The sequence below is a fragment of the Tenrec ecaudatus genome, chromosome 2, assembly GCF_050624435.1.
Source record: "Tenrec ecaudatus isolate mTenEca1 chromosome 2, mTenEca1.hap1, whole genome shotgun sequence".
NCBI lineage: Eukaryota > Metazoa > Chordata > Mammalia > Afrosoricida > Tenrecidae > Tenrec > Tenrec ecaudatus.
The window spans coordinates 117,061,741-117,085,182 of NC_134531.1; the positions used below are offsets into that span (position 1 = coordinate 117,061,741).

At 39.1% G+C, this 23,442-nt stretch overlaps 1 protein-coding gene across 2 annotated transcripts in view; it reads right to left on the minus strand.

Moving 5' to 3' along the window:
• The window catches only part of TRIM36 (tripartite motif containing 36), a 49,405-nt gene that overhangs the window by 20,867 nt on the left and 5,096 nt on the right, over nucleotides 1–23,442 (minus strand). Inside the window, exons 3-6 of one of the 2 annotated variants that reach the window (XM_075541403.1) lie at nucleotides 17,083–17,103; nucleotides 15,396–15,721; nucleotides 12,237–12,383; nucleotides 5,483–5,578 (exon numbers count right to left, since the gene is read on the minus strand). In XM_075541403.1, the coding sequence (XP_075397518.1) occupies nucleotides 5,483–5,578; nucleotides 12,237–12,383; nucleotides 15,396–15,721; nucleotides 17,083–17,103 (590 nt within the window). The remainder of the gene's footprint in view (nucleotides 1–5,482; nucleotides 5,579–12,236; nucleotides 12,384–15,395; nucleotides 15,722–17,082; nucleotides 17,104–23,442) is intronic. The other variant, XM_075541404.1, reaches the window with a different exon arrangement.

Consider the following 23,442-nt stretch of genomic DNA (forward strand, 5'->3'; position numbering starts at 1 on the left):
CCTAAGATTAAAAGCCTAAAATACTATCCCTGTACCAATATAGTATCTAGGTGATAATGTGCTACATGCTAGGAGATAGTACCAAACTGCAACAGCTTGCTATTTAACAAGACAAAAGTATAAAAGCAAACTCTCACTTTCAATTACCAGGGGAAAACATTTACTTAGGGTGGTGACTGCAATCAGTGAACATCACAAAGGAATACTAAAAAGTAAAATACTTAAGGTAATGTACTATGGTACTGTTCATATAATTTCTCGATTTCATCTTATTTTAGAGCAGTGGTTCTCCACCTTCCTAATGCCCTGACCCTTTAATACAGTTCCTCAGGTTGTGATCCCCCCCATAAAATTATTTTCCTTGCTACTTCATAACTGTAATTTTGCTACTGTTATGAATCGGCATGTAAATATCTGATTATGTAAGATTTATTTTCATTGTTATAAGCTGAACGTCATTAAAGCATAGTGATTAGGACCAGACTTCAACCCAGTGCCGCAAGGTGTGAATGCAATATCCCGGCGTGGAGTAGGGAACCAGTGGAGAGGTCTGGGGGGCTGGCCCCAGCACCATAAATTAAGTGGATTCCTGCCCCTCCCCCAAAAAGAATTTGTTCCAAAGGACGGCATTGACTCTGCAGCTCCAGGAGATGAACATATCTGATCAGAGCACACGGGAGCAGATGAAGGGGCAGGAGGAGAGAGTGGAGCACAGCCTGGCCCACCAGGCCGTGAGGATGACGTTCCTGAGTAGAGCAGCCAGTCCACAGAGAGAACATGGCTGGCCCCACTATGAGAAATGATGCCAATCAGTGACTAAGGGCGATACAGGGGACTGCACCAGAGACACAGTGTGGGAATTGCACCTGACCTGATCCCACCACACCAAGGCAAAGCACTGGGGGAGTGCAGCCGAACAGCAAGGGAATGGAGTGGCAAGGTCCCCAGGGAATGCTGGAAGTGGACTTTGGGGCCAGGGCGTGGTGCCCCAATAGACTGGACTGGAAAACGCTCCTAAGGGCCAACAAAGGATCCTTGAACTAACTACAAGCTTTTCTTTTGTGAAGTGTTTTGTTGTGTTCTTTGTCAGTGATTTGTTTTTGTTGCTTTGTTGTCTGGCTGTATACTGTTGTTTTGTTTTCTTCTGTATTGTTTTCCTGCATGTTAGTGTCTCCACAGGTCTACCTGAATAGGACAGGCTGGATGAACTATCTGGAGGAAAAACAATGGGACCTACAGTTCCGGGGGGATTTGGGTGGGGGTGGGGTAAGGGGGTAAGGAAGTGGTGTCAACAAACACAGGGACAAGGGAATAACATGGGACCCAAAATGGTAGAGAGGGGGGAGTGGCAGGCCTGGTGGGGAATGATCAAGGGTAAGGTTGCGTAGAGAAGAGGTATAGCTGTAGCCCAGGTGGTGACGGAGCATGGCAGTGGGGCAGGATGAAAGTCAAGGGAGATGGAGGAAAGAGCTAGGAGTCAAAGGGCATTTATGGAGGTCTGAACAAAGATATGTACATGCAAATATATATATGAGGATGGGGAAATAGATCTATGTGTCTATATTTATAGGTTAAGTATGGAGGGGGCGGAAGGACCTTGGGCCTCTACTCAAGCGCTCCCTCAATGCATGAATACCTTCTTTTATTAAATTGGAACTCTATGATGCTCACTCTCCCAACACAACTGCTGAAGCCAAAGTGGGTGAACAAGTAAATGTGGTGAAGAAAGTTGATGGTGCCTGGCTATCAAAAGAGATAATGACTGGGGTCTTAAAGGCTTGAAGATAAACAAGCGGCCATCTAGCTCAGAAGCAACAAAGTCCACACGGAAGAACACACCAGCCTGTGTGATCGAGTGGTCCCGAAGGGATCAGTTATCAGGCATCAAAGAACAAAAAATCATATCATTGGCTGCACACCTCCATGATAGGATCGCTGAAGACAAATGGGTGCATAAGCAAATGTGGTGAAGAAAGCTGATGGTGCCCGGCTATCAAAAGAGATAGTGTCTGGGGTCTTAAAGGCTTGAAGGTAAACAAGCGTCCATCTAGCTCAGAAGCAAAAAAGCCCACATGGATGAAGCACACCAGCCAGTGCGATCACGAGGTGCCAAAGGGACCAGGTATAAGGCATCATGCAAAAATATATATATATGCATATGTATATATGCGTGTATGTATATATGTGTATATATATACCATATTGAATGAAGGGGGAAGTGCAGAGTGGAGACCCAAGGCCCAAGTGTCGGCCAATGGAGATCCCCTCATAGAGGGGTTTAGGAGAGGAGATGGGTCAGTCAGGGTGCGAGGTAGTACCGATGAAGAACACAGCTTTCCCTCCGATCCTGGATGCTTCCTCCCCCCAACTACCATGATCCGAATTCTACCTTGCAGGACTGGATAGGGCAGAGGTTGTACACTGGTGCATGTGGGAGCTGGAGACACAGGGAATCCAGGGTGGATGATACCTTCAGGACCAAGGGTGTGAGGGGCGATGCTGGGAAGGTGGAGGGTGAGTGGGGTGGAAAGGGGGAACTGATTACAAGGATCCACATGTGACCTCCTCAGTCCTGGGAGATGGACGGCAGAGAAGGGGGGGGGAGGGAGACTCCAGATAGGGCAAGATATGACAAAATAACAATGTATAAATTACCAAGGACACATGAGGGAGGGGGGAGTGGGGAGGGAGGGGCAAAAAAAAGAGGACCTGATGCAAAGGGCTTAATTGGAGAGCAAATGCTATGAGAATGATTGGGGCAGGGAATGTGTGGATGTGCTTTATACAATTGATGTATGTATAGGTATGGATTGTGGTAAGAGTTGTATGAGCTCCTAATAAAATGTAAAAAAAGAAAAGAGGGGAAAAAAAAGAAAATGATTAGGGCAAAGAATGTACAGATGTGCTTTGTACAATTGATGTATGTATATGTATGGATTGTGGTAAGAGTTGTATGAGCCCCTAATAAAATATTTTTTTAAAAAAGCATAGTGATTAATCACAAAAACAATATGTAATTATATATTGTGAAACATTTGTTTCTAATGACAAATAAATGACATTTTGTCTTGCAGCATGGTGTCGCATGGGTAACAGTCTTCGTGCCAGTACTCATTATGTGGGCGTATCTGCATGTGGGTGGACCCGCCTGGAGACAGATAGAGGGGCGGTGTCTCGGTTCCTGAGACCATCGGAAATACATGTTTTCTGATGGTCTTAGGCAAACCCTGTGAAAGAGATGTTCAACCCTCAAAGGGGTCATGACCCACAGGTTGAGAACTGTTGTTTTAGAGATTTTTTTAATTGAGAAGTCACAGTTCCACTGAAACTACTGCCCTGAGACCATCTGAAACCAAAATATTTCAAAACATCTAGACTAGTGAAAAGTGTTGCCTTCTGTGCTTTGTGCGCTTAAAATACAAAACAAAAAACCTCCTATATGGGAAAGGAGCCCCAGTGGCAAGTGGTGAAACCACCAGCTGCTCCTCAGGAGAAAAGGCGGTCTTTCTTCTCCGCTGAAGAGTTAGTCCCAGAAACTCAGAGGCAGTACTACCTTGTCCTATATGTGTTCCATGAGTCAGCGCCAAGCCAATTGTTTGGTTTATCAGATCAAACGTTCAGTAGCAATTCAAAAGGAATAGAGAGGAAACTCAGGAGGGATTAATGTGCAACAATTAAAAAAGGGTGGTGAGAACACCTGCATAATTAGAGGACCTGCATTGTATTGTACATGTTCAAAGCATTGGATTGGTGTGTTTTTCAGCGTGTATTTCCTACCACAAAAAGTAGAATACTCAAATTAGCCTGAATGTGTACAGGTTAGTAATAGCTCTTAAATGTATTTCATATGGAGAAACGAGAATACAAGAAAGTTTCCAATGGTTCATAGAAAAATTCCATTTTCCATGGACTTTTGTAAATCCTTTGGTAAGCCAAGGGTAGTGAAGAAAATTTTAAAGTAATCCAGTCTGATCCTCTATATTTTTTTAATGCTGTGATTTTTTGGTAACTTTTTTTACTGTAGTATAAGGGGGCTTCAGGTAGTTATGAAAAAAATTCCATTATCTTTTCATTCCATTGTCCATAAACTTTTTGAGGCCCCCCCTTTTATAGTATGTCTAGAAAAATGTACATATAAGTGTGAATATCTATCAACCTTTGCAAACATTCCTGACTAACCAGCATTCAAATCTGACGGAAGAACATTTCTAGTACTCTACAAGCCACTCTACCTCTCCAGGCACTCATCCTCCCCTATATTTAAGACTAAGCTCTTGAATGCTAAATGCACACCAGAGAGCTCTACCTAGCAACTACTGATCTCACCATGTCGGGAAGAAATGAAATGTTTATGGAAACAATTGGTCGATTAGACTATGCAATCTGAAACTAGAAGATGAAGATGTTGCCTTACCAAGTACTCTGACAAAGATCACATTAGAAAGTAGGTCCTGGACAGAGTAGGACAAAATTGTGGAACAAAACTCAAAATCACCAAAAACAACTAGGCTCACTATTAAGATGGCAACTGGTGGGACTCCTGGGACACTGACCCTTCAGACACCCCACAGGTCTGACGATAAACTCACTCCATGGCTCCACTTTCAGCCAAGCAATGTGGGGAATTCTATCCCTGAGGAAACAGGCACACCTAAGCTTAAAAAACAACCATTTTTGATCAAACTAGCATTTGTCCAGGGACAAAGCTCAGAAAGGTTAGGCACGAAGGAGAATGGAAACAAGAAAGACAGAAGGAAGTGAAATAAAAGAGGTTTTGTTGTGGAGATCCCAATGAGATGAAACAAAATGCATACAAAATTGCTGAGAGAAAATCTAACTTGCTCTGTAAACTTTCATCTAATCATGATAAAAAGAAAATGGGAGGGGTAGTGGGGAGCTGTACCTGTTTGGTATTTTTTATAAAAGGAGCCCTGGTGAGAGAATGGTTAAAGGGCTAAGCTGCTATCTGAAAAGTCGGTGATTTGAACCCACTAGATACTCTGCACAACAAAGATGAGGCAGTCTGCTTCTGTGAAGATTAGAACTCACTGCCATCAAGTCAATCATGTCTCATAGAGACCCCCAGCTGTAACTATTTACAGTAGAAAGCTCAGTCTTTCTCCTGCGAAGCTACTGGTGGTTTTGAACTGCCAGCCAAGCAGATCGCAGTCCAACACATCATCACTACACCACCAGAGCTTGGGCAGTTCTGTCCTGTTCTGTTCTATCCTGTAAGTAGCTATGAGGTCTTTCTTAACTGCCAGTTTATTCTTTCCTCTTTGCTCCAGAATCATTTAGTCACTCTCATTATCAAAGACAGTGATCAGCATAATTTATGTTCACATTTATCCTATAATCCCAGAAAAACAGGAGTGAAAATAAAAGTTTATGCTTCTAGCCCATATAGTACTCACACAATTTTATAAACAAATAGAGGTTTAGGTGGATAAATAAAAAATATTAGAACCAAGTTAACACTTACTTCTGTTTCTTTCATTAACAAATTTAGTTCTGAAATTTGACTCTTCACCTGGCTCTCCTTGCCAATAAGGTAGTCAATGTCTTTTGAGAGCTTTTCCTGTGGAGACATGTTACATAACACATGTGAGCAGAAATAGATGTTTTAAAGGGTCTTAGGGAGTTTTACTTAAATTCTCATCCTTTCATATTAGCTATGATGAACAGCAATGAAATCAACTACAGCTATCATCACTATTAGCCCAGGGTAATTAGTTATTGGCCTGACCACACAGATGCAATGGTATATGAAAGATTAAAAGCAGGTAGGCGAAAACAGTAACACTTCATTATTACTCCCAAAACTCATCCTCCCCAGTACATGGAAAAGCAACAATTCAAATAGTATTGTCTTTCATCACATTTTATAATTCCCAATACACAATACACAAGTAATCTTTCAAAGATTATTTCTCCCTAAATAATCTTCATAGCCCACACCTCTTTCTAGGTGCTCATGAAATAATTACACATCTTAACATAAAATACAAAAAATAAAGTTTCCACAGCATACTGAGTAATTTGTTTAAGAAGCATCACTTGAAAGTTAGTGTTTTCCAAAGTGGTACCAACCCTTACTACAGGGAGGCTCGGATCCTCCTGCTGGACTGCAAAGTAGGTGTTGTTGACAGTGATGCAATCCATGATGGGGGAAAAATCTGTACACAATTTATGTAAAATGAGACTTGCCCAGAAACACCACCTAAATATAGGCCAATAGGAGACTGAACATTTCAAGTTGTCAGACATTGCCAGTGAGCTACAATGAGAAAGAGGGGTGGGAGGAAGCAACCCAATTTTTTTTAATTTATGTGAAAATTTTTGTTTGCTTGACACTTTAGTGTAATTCATATGAAAGGCCACAGCCTGACTTTCCTCAGCAAGTGCCTCAAGCCCTCCTCACTTTCAGTATGCAAGGTTGTGTCATCTGCATATCACAGGTTGTGCATGGGCCTTCCTCCCATCCTGATGCTGAGTTCTTCATATATGATGCTGAGTCCTCCCACTTCTGGGATTATGTGTTCATTATAGAGGTCGAATTAACTATGAAGAAATGATAGAACCATAGAATCCTTCAGTACTGCAACTCAAGTCATGATTTTTTTCTTCAGCTCTTTCACCTTGAGGCATGCTAAGCTTGTTCCTCCCTTTTGCTTCCTTCACTCCCAAGTTTCTTCACATTTAGTAAAATTTTGTCTTCGTTAACACCCTTTGAAATCCACTATTCAGATTTTACTCCATTTCTTCCAGTTGCTCTACATTTAAGAGCAAGTTTCAGAATCTCTCCTGAAATTCATGTCGGTTATTTTTCTTTCTTCCCTTTTTAAAGACTTCCGCCTTTTCATGTATGAGGTCTTTGATGTCATTCTGATCTCATCTGGTTTTAATTTGTTATTCATGTTAAGTACATCAAATCTGTATCATTGAGATGGTCTCTAAATTCAGATGGGATAAACTCAAGTTCATTTGTTTGGCTCTGTGGTGAAGTGAAACTCATTATGGCTCTTCTGTCCACTTCTCTATTAACTCTCAGAAGACTAACCTAGGGACTGATGAGTTTTGCCATTCCCCTGGCTATAAAAGTCCTTGAGATCATTAAGGAAGAAGAATCACCAATGGAGCACATTTGAAATCCCTGCTTGAAGTGGCCAAAGAGGCCAAGCCATGCCGAGGCGAGGAGACGGCGAGGCAAAGCAGAAAAGTAGAACGGAGACTGTGAGATTATGAGGCAGGGCAGCAGTTCGGCTTCCTGGACCACAGAGGCAGAAGCCACGGGACTACGGAGCTGAGGAGAGAGGGAGACAGACTTAACTGCCGGCTGAGAAGGGTTGCTGTATCCTTTATGTTTTCTGATCCTACTTTGCTGTAACTAGTTAACTTTTCTAATAACCCCTTGTGACCATGAATATTGTCCATTGACAATATGTGATCTTTGTACTGAATTATCAAACCCAGGATATAAAAGTAGAGTGTGATGAGAGGAATGACTGGTATCAGAATAAAAGATGGGGGCTGAAAGCATAGATGACCTCTTTCTTGTGGCAACTGCCCTTGAGCCAGTATGGAGACAGATTCTCCTTCTTTCTTGTATAGCAAAAGAGATCAGATGCAGCCCCCCGCTCCCCTCCCCCACCCAGAAGATTTCACTTCAGAGGACAGCACTGAAGCTGCAGCTCAGGAAGAGGAACATGTCTGACCAGAGCACACAGGAGTAAGCGAAGTGGGAGGAAGAGAGTGGAGCACATCCTGGCCCACCAAGCCTTGAGGACGATATTCCTGCTCAAAGCAGCCAATGCAGAGAGAGGACCATAGGGCCGGTCCCACTAAGGGACACAACATCCATCACTGACCATAGCCCTACAGGGGACAGCACTGGAGACACAGCGCTGGAATTGTGCCCTATCTGACCCCACCACACTGAGGCAAAACACTAAGGGCGTGCAACAGAACAGCAAAGGGAGCAGAGCAATGAAGTCCCCAGGGAATACCAAAAATAGACTTTGGGGCCAAGGTATGGAACCCCATCAGACTCCTGGAAAACACTCCTAAAGGTCAACAAACAGACCTTGGCCTATTTACAGGCTTTTCTTTTTTGTTGGTGGTGGTTTTGTTGTTGTTCTTGGTTTGTTTTCTTTTGTTGGTTTGTTTTGCTTTGTCTTGTTTTTTGTGCATATTATTATCTCTGCATGTCTATCTAGAAAAGATAGGCGGGATAAACAATCTGGAGAAGAAAACAATGGGACCAATGGTTGGGGTGGGAGAGACTTGAGAGAGGGGAAAGGGGGAAAGGAAGTGGGTGTTAACATACCCAGGGACAAGGGAACAACAAGTGACCCAAAACCAATGGGGAGGAGGGTGTAGGAGGCCTGGTAGGGTTTGATAAAGGGCAACGTAACCAAGAGGAATTACTGAAACACAAATGAAGGCTGAACATGATAATGGAATACAAGGAAAGTAAAAGGAAATAGAGGAAAGAATTAGGTGGCAAAAGGGCATTTATAGAGGTCTAAATACAGGCATGTACATATGTAAATATATTTATATATGACAATGGGGAAATAGATCTATGTGCATATATTTATAGGTTTAGTAGTAAGGTAGCAGATGGACATTGGGCATCTACTCAAGTACTCCCTCAAAACAAGTTGGAAACACAGGGAACCCAGGACAGATAAACCCCTCAGAACATGTAAAGAGAGTAGAGATACCAGGAGGGAAGGGGATGGTGGGGGAGAAAGGGGGAACCGCTCACAAGGAGCTACATATAACCCCCCCCCCCGGGGAGCGGACAACAGAAAAGTGGGTGAAGAGAAACAAGGGTTCGTGAGGGAGGAAGGGTGGGAGAGAGAGGGGGGAAATGAGGAGCTGATACCAAGGGCTCAAGTAGAAAGCCAATGTTTTGAGAATAATGATGGCAACAAAAGTACAAATGTGTTTGACACAACAGATGCATGTATGGATTGTGATAAGAGTTGTACAAGCCCCCAATAAAGTGTGTTTTAAAACACGGTTAAATGTGGCCCCATATTGTTTTCTCAGACTCTCATGGATGTGTTTTCATTTTCTTCAGCCTCAACTTGCAAATGATGACCACACTCAGCCTTGTTTTGGTAAATATCCTTAAATTTCTCCCATCATCTCTTCCCACAGATGTAGTTGATTTCTGCACATTCCATTCATTTACGTTGCTGAAAAAAAAGTATTTCCAATAAATAACTCACCATTGTTGTTAGTTGCCAACAAGTTGGTTCTGACTCACATGAATATAGCAAAACACCTAGTCTTGCACCATTCTCACAGCTGTTCTTATATTTGAGCCCGTTGTTGCAGACACTGTATCAATCCCTCATGCTGAGGGTCTTCTTTCTCACCAGTACTCTACTTTCCCAAGCATAATGTCCTCTTCCAGGGAATGGTTTCTCCTACTAACACGGCCAAAGTACGTGAGACGAAGTTTTGCCATTCTTGCTTCTAAGGTGCATTCTGGTTGTACTTCTTCCACGACATATTTGTTGGTTCTTCTGGCTTTCAATATTCTTAGGCAACACCATATTTCAAATGCATCAGTTCTTCAGTATTCATTATTCAATGTCCAACTTTTACATGCATATGAGGTGATTCAATATACCACTGCTTTTGTCAAGCACACTTTAGTCGTCAAAGTAACATCCTTGCTTATCACCACTTTAAAGAGGTCTCATGCGACAGATTTACCCAATGCACTGTGCGTCATTTGATGACTGCTGCTTCCATAAGCATTGATCATGAATCCAAGTCAAGATGAAATCATGGATAATTTAAATTTTTTCTCCACTTAACATGATGTTATCTATTGGTCCAGTTATGAGCATTTAGGTTTTTTTACATAGAACTGTAATCTAGATTGAAGGCCACAATCCTTGATCTTCATCAGCAGGTGCTTCAAGTCCCCTTCACTTTCATCAAGCAAGGTTGTGTCATCTGAACACTGAAAATTGTTAAGCTTTCCTGAATTCTTTCTTAATCATATTCTCCTCCATATTGTGTTAGGTATGTAGAGAATCAAATCCAGTAACACTCATATGTATAAAAAAGAGCTTTATATCAAGAAATAATCTTCTATCATGAAGGCATCCCAGCCCAGTCCAACTCCAATGTCCAATGCAAACCCACACCCTCTTCAGTGTCACGTAGCTGTAGGCTGAAGATGCAAGCAGCTGATTAGGAATGCAGCAAGATCACAGGTGATGGGTACAGAGTTGAGTGGATCAAAGATCGGTAAAAACCTGACAGGACAGCTCTCAGGGGTAGGTAGTGGACCCCAGGGGACTTCCTCTGGAGGCAAGCAGAGTCCCAGCAAGTACTGAGGCGGAGGGGAAGAGGGGAGGGGGAGGGGAGTTTCCAATGTCTCTCACTCATATACAAAAAGGCTTATGACATCAAGACAAGATGAAATCACTGATAAATTCAGTCTTTTCAATTAGGCATCGACCCATTTAATAGGTCGGGCCCCACCCCAACCTTACCCTGGACTCTCTGACATAATCTTTAACCATTACAATATAATCCTGCTTCTCTGATTATTGGCTCAGCATATAGATTGAACAAGCCTGGTGAGAACCAAGCCTGGTGAGAGGATACAATCCTGATACACATCTTTCTTAACCACAAGTTCCTAGGTTGTATGCTAGTCAGTCCCTCTTCAGACTCACATAACTGTAGGCTGGTGACTCAGAAAGGTGAAACAGGAAGCAGGCAGATCATAGAACAGTGAATATAGAGTCACACAGGTCTAAGGTCAATGGAAGCACAGAAAGGCAAAAAGAGTTATCAAGGTTGGGTGGCCCACATGGGGCCACCTGAAAGCGGTAAGAGTCCTCCCCATGGAAATCTCAGTGAGGAGGCAGTCAAAGTGGCAGAGCAGAGTCATCTCTGTTCAATTCTTGCTCTTATACAAAAGGTCACACCTGGAAGGATGTGTCATCAAGCTACTGGATTGACAGTTTGGACTCCACCCGTAGGCAGGCATGTCTGGATGACGTAATCGCTGACCATCACATTGTTGTTCCACATCCTCTTCTGAATCCAGGGAGGATCTCTGGAAGCTTCCTGTCATTGTCTTGCTCTAGTAGTTGTTAGATGATCTTCAGCAAAATTTTACTTGCATGTGATATTAATTTGTGCATTCTTTTGGGTCATCTGTCTTTGGAATGAGTAAATATATGGATCTCTTCTGGTCAGTGAGCCAAGTAGCTCTCTTCCAAATTTCCTGGTATTGATGAGTTTTTCCAGTGCTTCATCAGCTTGTTGACATATTTCAGTTGGTATTTCATCAACTTCTGGAGCCTTGTTTAGGGCTAATAATGTTGGCTGTGTGGCAACACACAAACCTACAGTACAACAAACTGACAGATAAGTGGTAGGAATGTTCTTGGTGTTCCAAAATTCTAACATGCAATCACCAGCATCATTTCTATCAAGGACACGTTTTCCAGTTATTGATCCTTCTTATTTCCAGCTTTTTCATTTCAATCACCAAACATCTTGATTAAAATTTTGATCAATTTCAAGCTGCACAAGTTAAATATCGTCATCTATGTCATTAATGCTTGGCATAAATTTGGGTAATAGTCCTATGAAATGTTTTTCCTTATACACAAATATTAACTAGCATAGTACAGGCTTTATCATATATTGGTCCTTTCTATACTAGTCCAACTAAGAAGTGTCTGGTTAAAAATATGGTCGATCTGATATTAGTAGGGAGCCCTGGTGATAATGTCAGATAAGCTAACCACAAGGTTCATGGCTTAAGTACAGTAGCCACTTCGTGGGCAAAATATGAAGGTACCATAATATTAAAAAAATCCCTAATAACAATAAGTAAAAGGAAGGGAAAAAAAAGTCCTAATATGGATTATGGTAATGACTATACAATTGCTCTTTATGAGATTGAATTATTAAAATACATGATATGTAGATGAAGTGCCAATAAAACTGCTAAAAAAAATCAAAGATGAGGCTATCTACTCCCACAAACAATGGTTGCTATGAGTTGAAATTAACTCAGTAGCAGAGAGTAATTATAGGTCTTTAAATGAGATTTCACATTAACTCATTGCCAAAAACACAGACCACACAACACACCATGTATTTTAAAGAAAAGGTTAAAAAAAAAAGGCATGGAGTTACTTTAAAAAATAAATAAATAAACATTTCATTCCAAAAACAAGTCTTACCTTTAAGGTTTTGTAGGCAGTGCTCATCGTGGTTACACGGTGATTAGAATGAATGCCACCCAACTTACAGAGGTGACAAACAGGCCTCTTACACAGCTCACAGTACATATTGATTCTCTCCGCTTCATGTTCTGGGCACATTAAAATCTAATGAGTAAAGAATACAATGTGTTCAGGGTTTTTCACAGCTTACGGGGCACACAAAATGTTTCCAGTAATCTCTGATATCGTAACATACAAAGATTTGTTTTTAAAAAAATAACTACATGAAACCAGTAAATATTTAAATGTTACCTCGCCTAAACTTGGGGATAAGAGGTGAAATTTTCATTCATGTCAGACTCAAGTAGAATGATTAGTCAAGACAAATGGCCATCCTGACTAAGTAAGTCTTAATCATGTCAGTGTTATTATAAGACAAATAACTTATGAGGATACCTGACTTTATCATCCCCTACTAAAAGATTCTCAGAAATCTTATTGATATACTCCTAGATAATTGATTTTTACATATTAATTGTATATACTTTGATCAAACTGAGAACCATGCTTTTTATGGTCTGATTAAGTTTTTACTTTATAATTTTCTCTATAAATTGCTACCATAGCTACATTGAAAAATTGATGCAAAATAATCATTTTCATTTGAAAGGGAGGAGTTATTTAAACTAGACTATTACTGCACTAAAAAATGGTTGCCTATAATTTCAATAGACTACTACACCTTTAGAAGCTGTACCAGGTATGGTAACTTATAGCTGTCAATCAAAAACAATATCAATCAAAAGCCCAAGAGCAATATTATTGGAAAATATTCCAATTTTCACCATGCATTTTCCAAGACATCACATTTAAAATAAAATACTTAGTTTTCTACAAGAAATGATCAAATTAACTCAAAGCCAGGCAAATATTCACTTGAGTAAAGAAACTCTTTCTAGAATTTCATAGTATTAAGTAACACTAAATACTTAAGCAAGAGTGCTTATTCTTCTATCCATATTTTATTTTCAAATGAAAAATATAAGACTTTCCACTTTATACTCAAAGTTTCATGAAATTCTTATCTCATAAAACCAATGATCAATACAATTCATTTAATTAAAAATTCTTTCAGAATAGTACTAATAAACCTAACTTTAAAAATACAATACAACACTATAATAGTTTAACTTTTTAAAAGTGTAATGACATCCAGCATTTAAAATAAAACAACTTGGATAAATCTATTTCCAATCTGGGATCATTTAAGAAAAGATGTTATGCAAAATGTAAAAGTTTAAACTGTTTTTCTTTTAATCTAATAGCACCTACACTATTTATAATTATTTAAGAAATAATCTGCTCAGAGTTTCAAGATAACTTTTGGGACATTATTTTCTGTTCTCTACTGTAAAAGTTTGATATTAAAGAGAGCAAACAGATTTTCAGACTCACATAAATTACCAAATTTTGAGGACTATGAACTTAAGTTAATAATTACTTTTCTATATAAATCAGAAACATACTTATGTTTTTTTAATCATTTTGGGGAGCCTTTCAGCTCTTATAACATTCCATACATCAATAGTTTCAAGCATATCTGTACATATATTGCCATCATCGTTTGCTAAATATTTACTTTACTTTCTAACTGAGCCAATGGAGTCCGTTTTTCCCCCTCCCTGCCCCTCCCTTGTTACCCCTTGATATATTATAAATTATTATTTTCATATCTTACATCAACCGCTGTCTCCCTTCACCCACCTTTCTTTTGTTCATCCCTTGGGGGGGGGGTTTGCACTGATCATTGAGATCGGTTCCCCCTCCCCACCTTCCCCCATCTTCCCCTTACCCTCCTGGTATTGCAACTCCCATTTCTTTTCCTGAGAGGTTTATCTGACCTGGATTCCATGTGTCATGAACTCTTATCTGTACCAGTGTACATGCTCCAGTCTTGCCAGAACTGAAAGGCAGGGCTGGGGTCATGATAGTGGGGGTTGAGGAAGCCTCAAAGAACCAGAGGAATATTGTTTCATCGGTGCTATACTGCACCCTGGTTGACTCATCCCTTCCTTGTGACCCTTCTGTGAGGGGATGTCCTATTGTAGACAGATGGGTTTTGGGTCTCTGCTCTGACCCACCTCATTTTCAACAATATGATTTTTTTGTTGTTTTGGGTCTTCTGGTGCCTGTTGCCCGATCCCACTGACACCTCATGAATGCACAGGGTAGTGTGCTTCTTCCATGTGGACTTGTTGCTTTTCTGCTAGATGGCCACTTGTTTAACTTCAAGCTTTTAAGACCCCAGACATTATATCTTTTAATAGCCGGGCATCATCCACTTTCCTGACCACATTTGCTTATGCACCCATTTTGTCTTCAGTGATTGTGTCAGGAGGGTGAATATCACAGAATGCCAGGCTGTTAGAACAAAGTGTTCTTGCGTTGCAGGAGGGCTTGAGCAGAGACCCAAAGTCTGTCCGCTTCCTCAATGTTTTGCTATATAAATATATGAACATAGGCCAATAACTGTATTCTTATGAATCAATATATTTACATAAGTCCACACCTATGTTTATACATCTATCCATAACTTTGCTTCCTAAATCTTTCCTGTTTCCTTTGCCCTCTGCTTGCCCCTCCATCAAACTTGTCCTTCTTCTGCCTCTTAGTAATGTATGTTTATATTATTTATTCACATAAGTCAGTCATAAAAGCAGGACAATCTCCAAAAATACATTAAAAATATTATCTAAAATGTTCAGGAAATATAAATTCTACTTCAGATACTATATAGTCATTATATCACAAGATTCAAAATGTCAGGTTGGAATTACAATATCAAGTAACTGAAAAGTCAGAAAAATATGCTCTCCAATAAAATCTTTGAGATCATTAAAGGTTTATATTACAGCACAAAAACTTTTACCTTTAACCCTTTGAGTCTTAGACAGTACATTTGACATAACCTTTCATAATGACCACTATGAACACTTACGGTATTGTATTACAATGGAGTGACGCTATAGTATGTCTGCCTCGTAACACCAGCTAGGAGAACCACAGTTCTTGTACCTTCTTTTACAATGACTTTTTTTCTTACTGTCAAATTCTAGATTCATAATAATTTGCTCCATAACATTAGGTGTAATATTCTAGCAGTAAAGCTTCACTTACCTTGGGTCTAAAATTGGTGGTTGGGCCCACATACTCATGCTGAGCTTTTAAAGTGCCCCAAGGATGATAAATTTTGAAGCATTCGTTGCAGTAGCTTGCACTACAGTCCACACAACTTTTCGTGGATTCCTGAGCTGGGGGTTTGCAAAGGTCACACATAATGGCCGTGGCTGCCCTGGCTGCCTGCCGGTATCTTTCAACAATTGTTTCCAAAGTGAAATTTCGGAATAGACCATTGATTCCTCGTTCACCGAGATCCACGTCATGTTCACAGCCCGGGCAAGGAAAAGTAGTTGTCTTAGGGGTCAATGAGTTGCGTTTCCAGCCTGTGTAATTAGTAAGCTCTGGTTTAGTTACTACAGTAAGAAAAATCAACACAGAAAACAGGAGTCAAGTTCTAGAGACATATATACAAGGGGGCTCCAAAACTTTGTGGACAAATGGAATCAAAAGATAACTACCGTATATACTCGTGTATAAGCCGAGTTTTTCAGCACAAAAAAATGTGCTGAAAAGCTGGGGTTCAGCTTATACACGGGTCAGTGGTACCCCAGCAAGGTGTAACATCTCGCAGGTGATTGCCATTCCTCTGCTGTTCATTCAAAGCCCCGTTGATACTGCAGGGCTTTGAATATTTGTTTACTCACATCTAACCAATCAGAGCTTTGAATGTTTGTTTACTCACATTTAACCAAAAATTCACAGAAGCACCCGTAGTGATTCACTTACGCCAGCAGCTGAACTGGTAAGGATGCGTCTGTGGCTGCGCTCCGTCTCTCCCCTCTGGTTTCTGTGTTAATTCACATCCTGCATTTCCCACCCTAGGCTTATACTCGAGTCAATCAGTTTTTCTGGTTTCCCAGGTAATAATTAGGTACCTCGGCTTATACTCAGGTTGGCTTATATTCGTGTATACACAGTAAATTTTTACATCAACTTTTTGAAGCACCCTTTGTATATTCCAGATACATAATGCCAAAACAATTCAATCTGAATCCATTTATAATCTGAAAATACTTTAAATGTGTCCCTCCCCCCCCCCACTGAATTTCTCTTGGTATATAAAAGAAAAGCCCAAGTTATAAAATAAGATAGAAAAAAATATGTTCTATAGTAAAGCCCAAATAAAAAACATCTCAAACTAAACATAGACAGGCAGATAAAACATATAATACTACAAAGGGTCAAGGTCTTTGGAGCCAAGGTCTTTTGGAATTATGTAACACTTAAGGTTATTTTTGTAACTATAAGGGTCAAGGTCTTTGGAATTATGTAACATGTATGGTTATTTTTGTAAACCATACCCATAAGAATGTCCGTTGCCATTTAAATGAACATAGCTTAGCTGACAGGAAATAAGGCGATACATCAAAGAACAAGGTTCTTTCGTCTAGAACCTTTAGATAGAACCCAAGTAAATGCCATGAAGTATTTTTAATGTGTGTAAATTTTTTCATCATATACACACATAGGCATATTTTTGGTCACCCAACCCATAACTTTTATTAGTTTCTTAAAGGCATATATGACTACAAAATTAGGAACTACTGCATATATTAGATTTCCTACTCTAGTATTTATTGCTTTCGCTGGAGAAATTCTGTAGCCAAAAAAGGAGCACATTCAATAGAAAAGTGAAAAAACTCATTTATAGATCTAGAATTTAGTGACTTTAAGAAGGACCAACCATTTAGTATCTTCTTAGGACCTGAAAAAAAGAATCATTACGATTACTTAATTCAGTAAGCCAAGTTATCCAAAAGAGTATTATAATTTTTAATACACAACTGAATGACTATGACTTTGCATCTCTGTTCAGTGTTATCATTCTGATTTTACCAAATCAAGAAACCAAGGTATGATAATCATATACCTTGTCTCAGAGGAATCCAGGTTTTCCACTTAACATAGGTACATGCACTCTCATTACGAATCTGTTCTCACAGAATATAGTCTAAATCACCCATAAAATCATCTTAAATACGATTACAAATGTCTTAGATTTACGCATTTTTTTCACACAGCCAAAGGTGACTGGTTAACTTCAGTGCACCACACCTAGAAAAGGCCTTTGAATAGCTAGCTCTATTAACAATGACCTTTGTGCCCTATTATCAACACTCAAAGGTATGTCTTAATAGATGGCTGGCATGCCAGCACTACAGATAAACTAGCAATCAGTTCACTAATACTGCTCATTTACAGCGCCCTCATAGCATGCGATATGCCAGTGGGCCCTGAAAGCGACTTAAGCAGCATGCAGAATATTTTTATCAGCTAAAGGTATTTGGAGCATTTAAAAATATTAATGCACACCAAAAGCTGCTGCTCCATGGAAATGTGAAAATGTTGCCTAAAATATATTCTTGTAATCGTTTTTAAAACATGCGATACCAGTCCAAGATGCTTCACGCCACAGCACACACGTAATGAAGAAAGCAGCAAAGCCAGTTTTAAAACACATGCCAATGAAAATTTCACTTCATGAAAGCACAAACCACACAATTCTAGAAGTGATATATATAGTGCAGTGGTCAAGTGCAAACAAATGGAAATCCACGTGCATGCTTCCACAGTGAACTTAATTACAACAAATTAGAATGAATGGATAGTTCTCAAAGTTTTAGAAAACAGATTATTATATTTTAAGAATTGGAGTTTATGATGAGATAAATGAAATAAAACAAAATATAATCATGACAATGAAATCATGCTTTAACATGTACAATGGTGACACCCACATTGTGGTCCTGATTAGAAACTTCCAAAAAGATGCTTCATCCCTTTTCTGTAACCCTCTTTTTAATGTTTTGATAATAAGCAACGTACCAGACTGACTTCCAATTAAGACAAATAAACCAAGGCACATGTAATTTCTTCACATAATTTATTCAGTTAGGAACCTTGCTTATTTTGAAATTTAAGAGCTCTCGGATCTTTATATCGATGCTGAAGAACATACTTTATCTTTTATTTTTACCATGTGCTTTATGTTCTTAGGTCAATAAAGAAAACAGATCTAAAGGTAATTTAGGAAATAGAATAGCACTGAGAGTAAAAGACAATTAACTTACATGCAGCATTTAATCTAGTAGCCATTGCTCAAATACGGCTACTTACGTTTAATTCAAGTTAACTTAAAATTTCACTTGTTCTGTCTAATTAAGCATACTTCAAATTCCCAAGAGCCAATGTAGGTAGTGGCTACCATATTAAGGCAGTGCAGGGTTAAATATTTCCATTACAGCACAAAGTTTTGTTGGACAATGATTTTCTAAAGCATGATACAATGAAAAGAAACATCTACTGAAATAATGTAGACTGAGCAATGCAAATTTCTGGTGTCAAACTGCGTTTGTGGGGCCAATAGCATCTGGAGATTATGTAATACGGTCACCCTGCAAAATCAGTTCCTTCTCTCATGTATCAAATATGTAAGTATAAATTACACGACAAAATCATTTCAAGCCATTACATATTAGGCTGCTAAGCACAGCTTAGCAGTTCAAAACCACCAAGGCCGTCGGCAGGAGAAACACAGGCTTTCTATTCCCATAGAATTCCATCTCAGAAATGCACAGGGGCAGTTCTACCAACATAGCATTTTCATAAGTCGGTATCATCTCAATGGCAGTGATTTTGTTTTGTGTTTTTAAACAGCAAAATCTTACTACCACATACACAAAGTCATCTTATAGTCATACACTCATCAAGTATCCGAGAAATTATTTAAAAACAAAATCAATTCAAAACTAACAGGTTCCAAACTGTAACAGTTGCATCTTCCCCCATCTTCTGGCTAAAAACAACATAAACAACTTCTCCACTGTGAATATCTGCCCAGTTCTTGAACTCACTCTCTCCACAGTGAACCTTTGTTTGAATTTCTTCACATGTGACAATGAGTCAGTAATTTATTATAAGGCCATTTTTTATTCTGTTAGCTCATTATGACTATTTGATGCCTGAGTTACAGTAGCTTCTTCCACCTGCAAAAGCAATTTATTTTTAATATCCTCTATATAAAGTTAAAAACAACTAACTTTCATTTTTCTTGAGCAAACAGCTTCTACCCTACAACCAATTACAAAACGTCTACCTTTACAGTTCTCAGGGACTGTCCAACATGTCTGAGAGAGGGCTGCATGTGGTCCCTAGAAGTGGCTAGATTTTACTATCAAGAGTCGCAGGAGAGGTGAGGAAGACAGAAAAGGGACACCATATTTTATGTGTTTATTATTCTCAAATACAACATAGGGTTGTCACCAATATTCTGCCCCCAAAAAAGTCAATTTTACTTTAAAGGTCAACTGGATTAAAACTTGTTGGTTTGATTTTTTTAAGAATAGGACAGGTTTGCCCATCTTTCATTAAATATTCAGAAAGCCTTTAAAAAGAAAGCAATGGACGTTACTTGCCCACAGTTGGGTAAAATTGCAATGTTAAACTCTGGTATGAAATAATTTGAAACGTTACAAGAATCTCGTAGATACAAAACAAGCAAATACTAAGTTATTATTATAAAAGAATTTCAACAGTTATGCATATTTTTAAATATGGACCAATGCGCTGACTTATTTAAACGTCCTCACCTCAAGGCAGCACTATGGCTTTAACGTAAGCTTTGTCCCCTATGTAAATATGAAAGATTCGTATAATATATATTAGGAAAAAAGGTTTATGGATATATATTTTAGAAAAATTTTGTCAGGAATATTGATAAAATACAAGCACAGGCGGCCAGTGCTTTCCTTAGTAAATGCAGAGCTCACAATGAAATTTAGTCCTGTTGACCTTTACGTCATTTCAGCCCAATTTTCTTGCTTTCTACATAATTTTGAGGACTTGACCACTGATGTTTAAGAACCTTAGCTAATCAAGGTTATTTCATTTCATTTAAATCTATCACGCGTCTGCCTGCGGCCACACCAGCAATAAAGCATTTTCTACCTCTCCACCCCAAAGATCGCCGTTGTGAGGCTGTGAACAATGAACAGAAAGCTGGATTAAGAATTTAATTTCAAAGAGAAGATTCACAACTTGTTAACAAATGATAAAGCTGTAACTGTGTCCTGCACATAATACAATTATTGAATTAACAGTTAAAAAAAGATCATTTTCCTGGTACACATGGCATTTATTATAAAGCCATCAATATGTAATATGAAATACTTATCAAGCTTTCTCATTCGAGTTCAGAATTAACCACTGTTGGTAGAGCACTCAAAGGATCTATGCATCGTCCTATAGGTTTACATTTCTGGTAGACATTAGAAACGCAAAGCAAAAATAAGTTCTCTTTTATTTAACTTTTATTCCATTAAATCAATACCATAAATATACATTACCAAGCTGTATATATATTTCTGAGAAAAAGAAATCAAAAGAGGAGAAAGCTTGCATATATAACATGATCAAAGGTCTACAGTAATAGGATTATTTTACCTTTATACAATTTTTAATGCAGACACAGGTCTATTCTAAATAAAATCCTTTCCACAATTTAATGTGGTATTGGGTTATACGCAACCTTATTCTCCTTTCAGTGAACCTTATTGTTCTAAAAATCTAGCATGATGTTTAGTGCGATGTACAACAGAATACACATATGACCTAAAACTGCAAGATATGCATGTAGCATAAAATTTTCCAGCTGCCACTTTAAAAAGATAAAAACAAGTAAGTTTATTTTAATAATGTCACTTCTCTCAACATCGTCAAACAATGCAACCAATCAGCACATTTACAATCTATCTCATCTCAATTCACAGTAGCCTCATTTCAAACCTGCTGACCTATTAATCTGTACTGTGCTGGGAGGTCCGGGTCTAATGAATTCCTTTATGAAAACAGTAGTGAAACTAACTTGGTGAATTAAATTCCTCTCACGCCAATCTCTCATAATAGGGTTTCTGGTGCCCTTTTACATGTGTCTGATTTTAAAAGAAACAAGAAACTGGCTTGGGAGGGTGGGAGGAGGAAAATTTACTTACCCATGAAACTATCTTTTAAATCCATCCAAAGGAGTATAATATTATAGACAATACCCAATAATGTTCAGTAAGTAGTGTTTTATTTGTAAAACATCTTCTAATGGCTTAAAACTAGTGCTTCTGGGAAGATGAGGAGTCCTAAGATTTGTATTCATTCAATAAAGACATCCACAAGTGATTATTACACTTGGAGCATTTGCATACTCCGTGTGCTCTAACTGTATCTATTATCTTGCCCTGGGTGTGCTCTTTTTGATTAGCGACACTGTGTTCTAAGTAATCCATATGCTACTCTTAAAAAGAATGGACAGGTCTATCTTGTCCATTGCTCTTCAGCATTTGGTTATGTCTGGTAACCAGTGGACATGCAAATATTTGTTGAATAACCAAGCCAGAAGGTTAATTCTGATAAAGATCTGGCAGATGGCAAATCAACTGACCCATTCTACCACCCACAGCAGCTTTGGTGGTTACTCATTCACTGTTCATAATGGGTGGCCCACCATTCACTGTTTAAGACAAAGATTACAATCACTGGGTGACCCAAAAGCAGAATGAATCAGAGCCAAAGCTAAGACTTGGCTGCCCTAGACTGTGTTTACCTGGCAGGGTGCTTTTAAATAATGTGAATGAACTTCCTACATTTAAAAAATAAGTATCCATAAAAATGATCATCAAGTTTTCATTAAAAACTAACCAGCCTATAACATGGACCCACCAATACCACATGATAAAAATTCACTGGTGCCAAGTTACAGCCCCTTTTAGACAAGGAAACCATACTAGTCTCCACAGTCCCCGGCCATGCCCCTGGGGCGGGGGGGACTGCATCAGTTGGCTCCTAATACTGAGTCTGTTGCTTTTATTCTACTAGCTAATAGGAAAATTAAATGTGTATTTCTCTATATTAAAGAAATAAATTGGAGCAGGGTGTTGTGTTTATTATGTTCATACTAATCTGGGACCTGTTTGGGTCCTGCAGTATCTAAATGTTGCTCCCCAATGTAAACATTTCTAGTAGCATGGGTCTGCTATAATACGGCAGGCCAAGCCCGTTCCCCTCCTGCTTACTTACTCCCTGCCTTGTGCTAAATTGAGATCTGCCTTCTGATTGCATCTAGTCCCTGACCCTGAAAGCTTTGCAGCAAAGGCACTCAGGACATCTGTCTACAGAGCGGGGGTCCTCACATACTAGAATGACCTCTCTCCTCGTTCCTGAAATGGCTCTTTGTCTACAAATGCTCCACCACTCCAGTTTACCCCTCTGGTTTTGTTAAAACATGGCACTCAAGTCTGTTTCTGGTCCACACAGTAAAGAATGGTGAGATGCATCTCATGTTCTAAAAAGATGCCACTTTTACCAAATTTCGAGTCATTAAGGCATGTTCGTTATATGAATCTTGTACCAGATTTTATTGGAGGTGCTGCCACGTGAGAAGTTAACTGCAAACATTAAGGCTAGCAGTTCAAACCTCTAAGCCACCCTAAGGGAGGAAGCTATGAAGTCACAGCCTCAGAAACCCTATGTCGGGGTAGCTAAGCGTCAGAATCGACTCGACTACAGAACACTGTCCTAGATAAATTCCTACTGCATACGAATCACATGGAAACACTGATCAAATCCTAAGATTTTTTTAAAGACTACATAAAAGATTCTTATATACATGAATTCAGTCCAATCAACATCTTTTCCACAGATAACTTGCCAACATAACTAACACACCTAAACGCAAAATGCCCATAGAACAATTAATAGAGTAATATATACAAGGTGGGTTACATGCTTGGCAAAATGTATACTAATATGCCTATCTGTGTAAAACACTAATTGAAAATAGAAATAATGTGTATAACTGAAATTTCATCTAAATGTCTGTACTGAATATTAGTTTACAATGTATTAATATGCAACAGAGGCCTTCAACAAGCCAATCAAGATCTCCAATAGAATTATCAGGTTGCGTGTGTTAGGATAAGGAGCCATGGTAGGTAATAACATGGGGATACTAACCAGATGGACAGCAGTTCAAACCCACCATTTGCTCCTGAGGTGA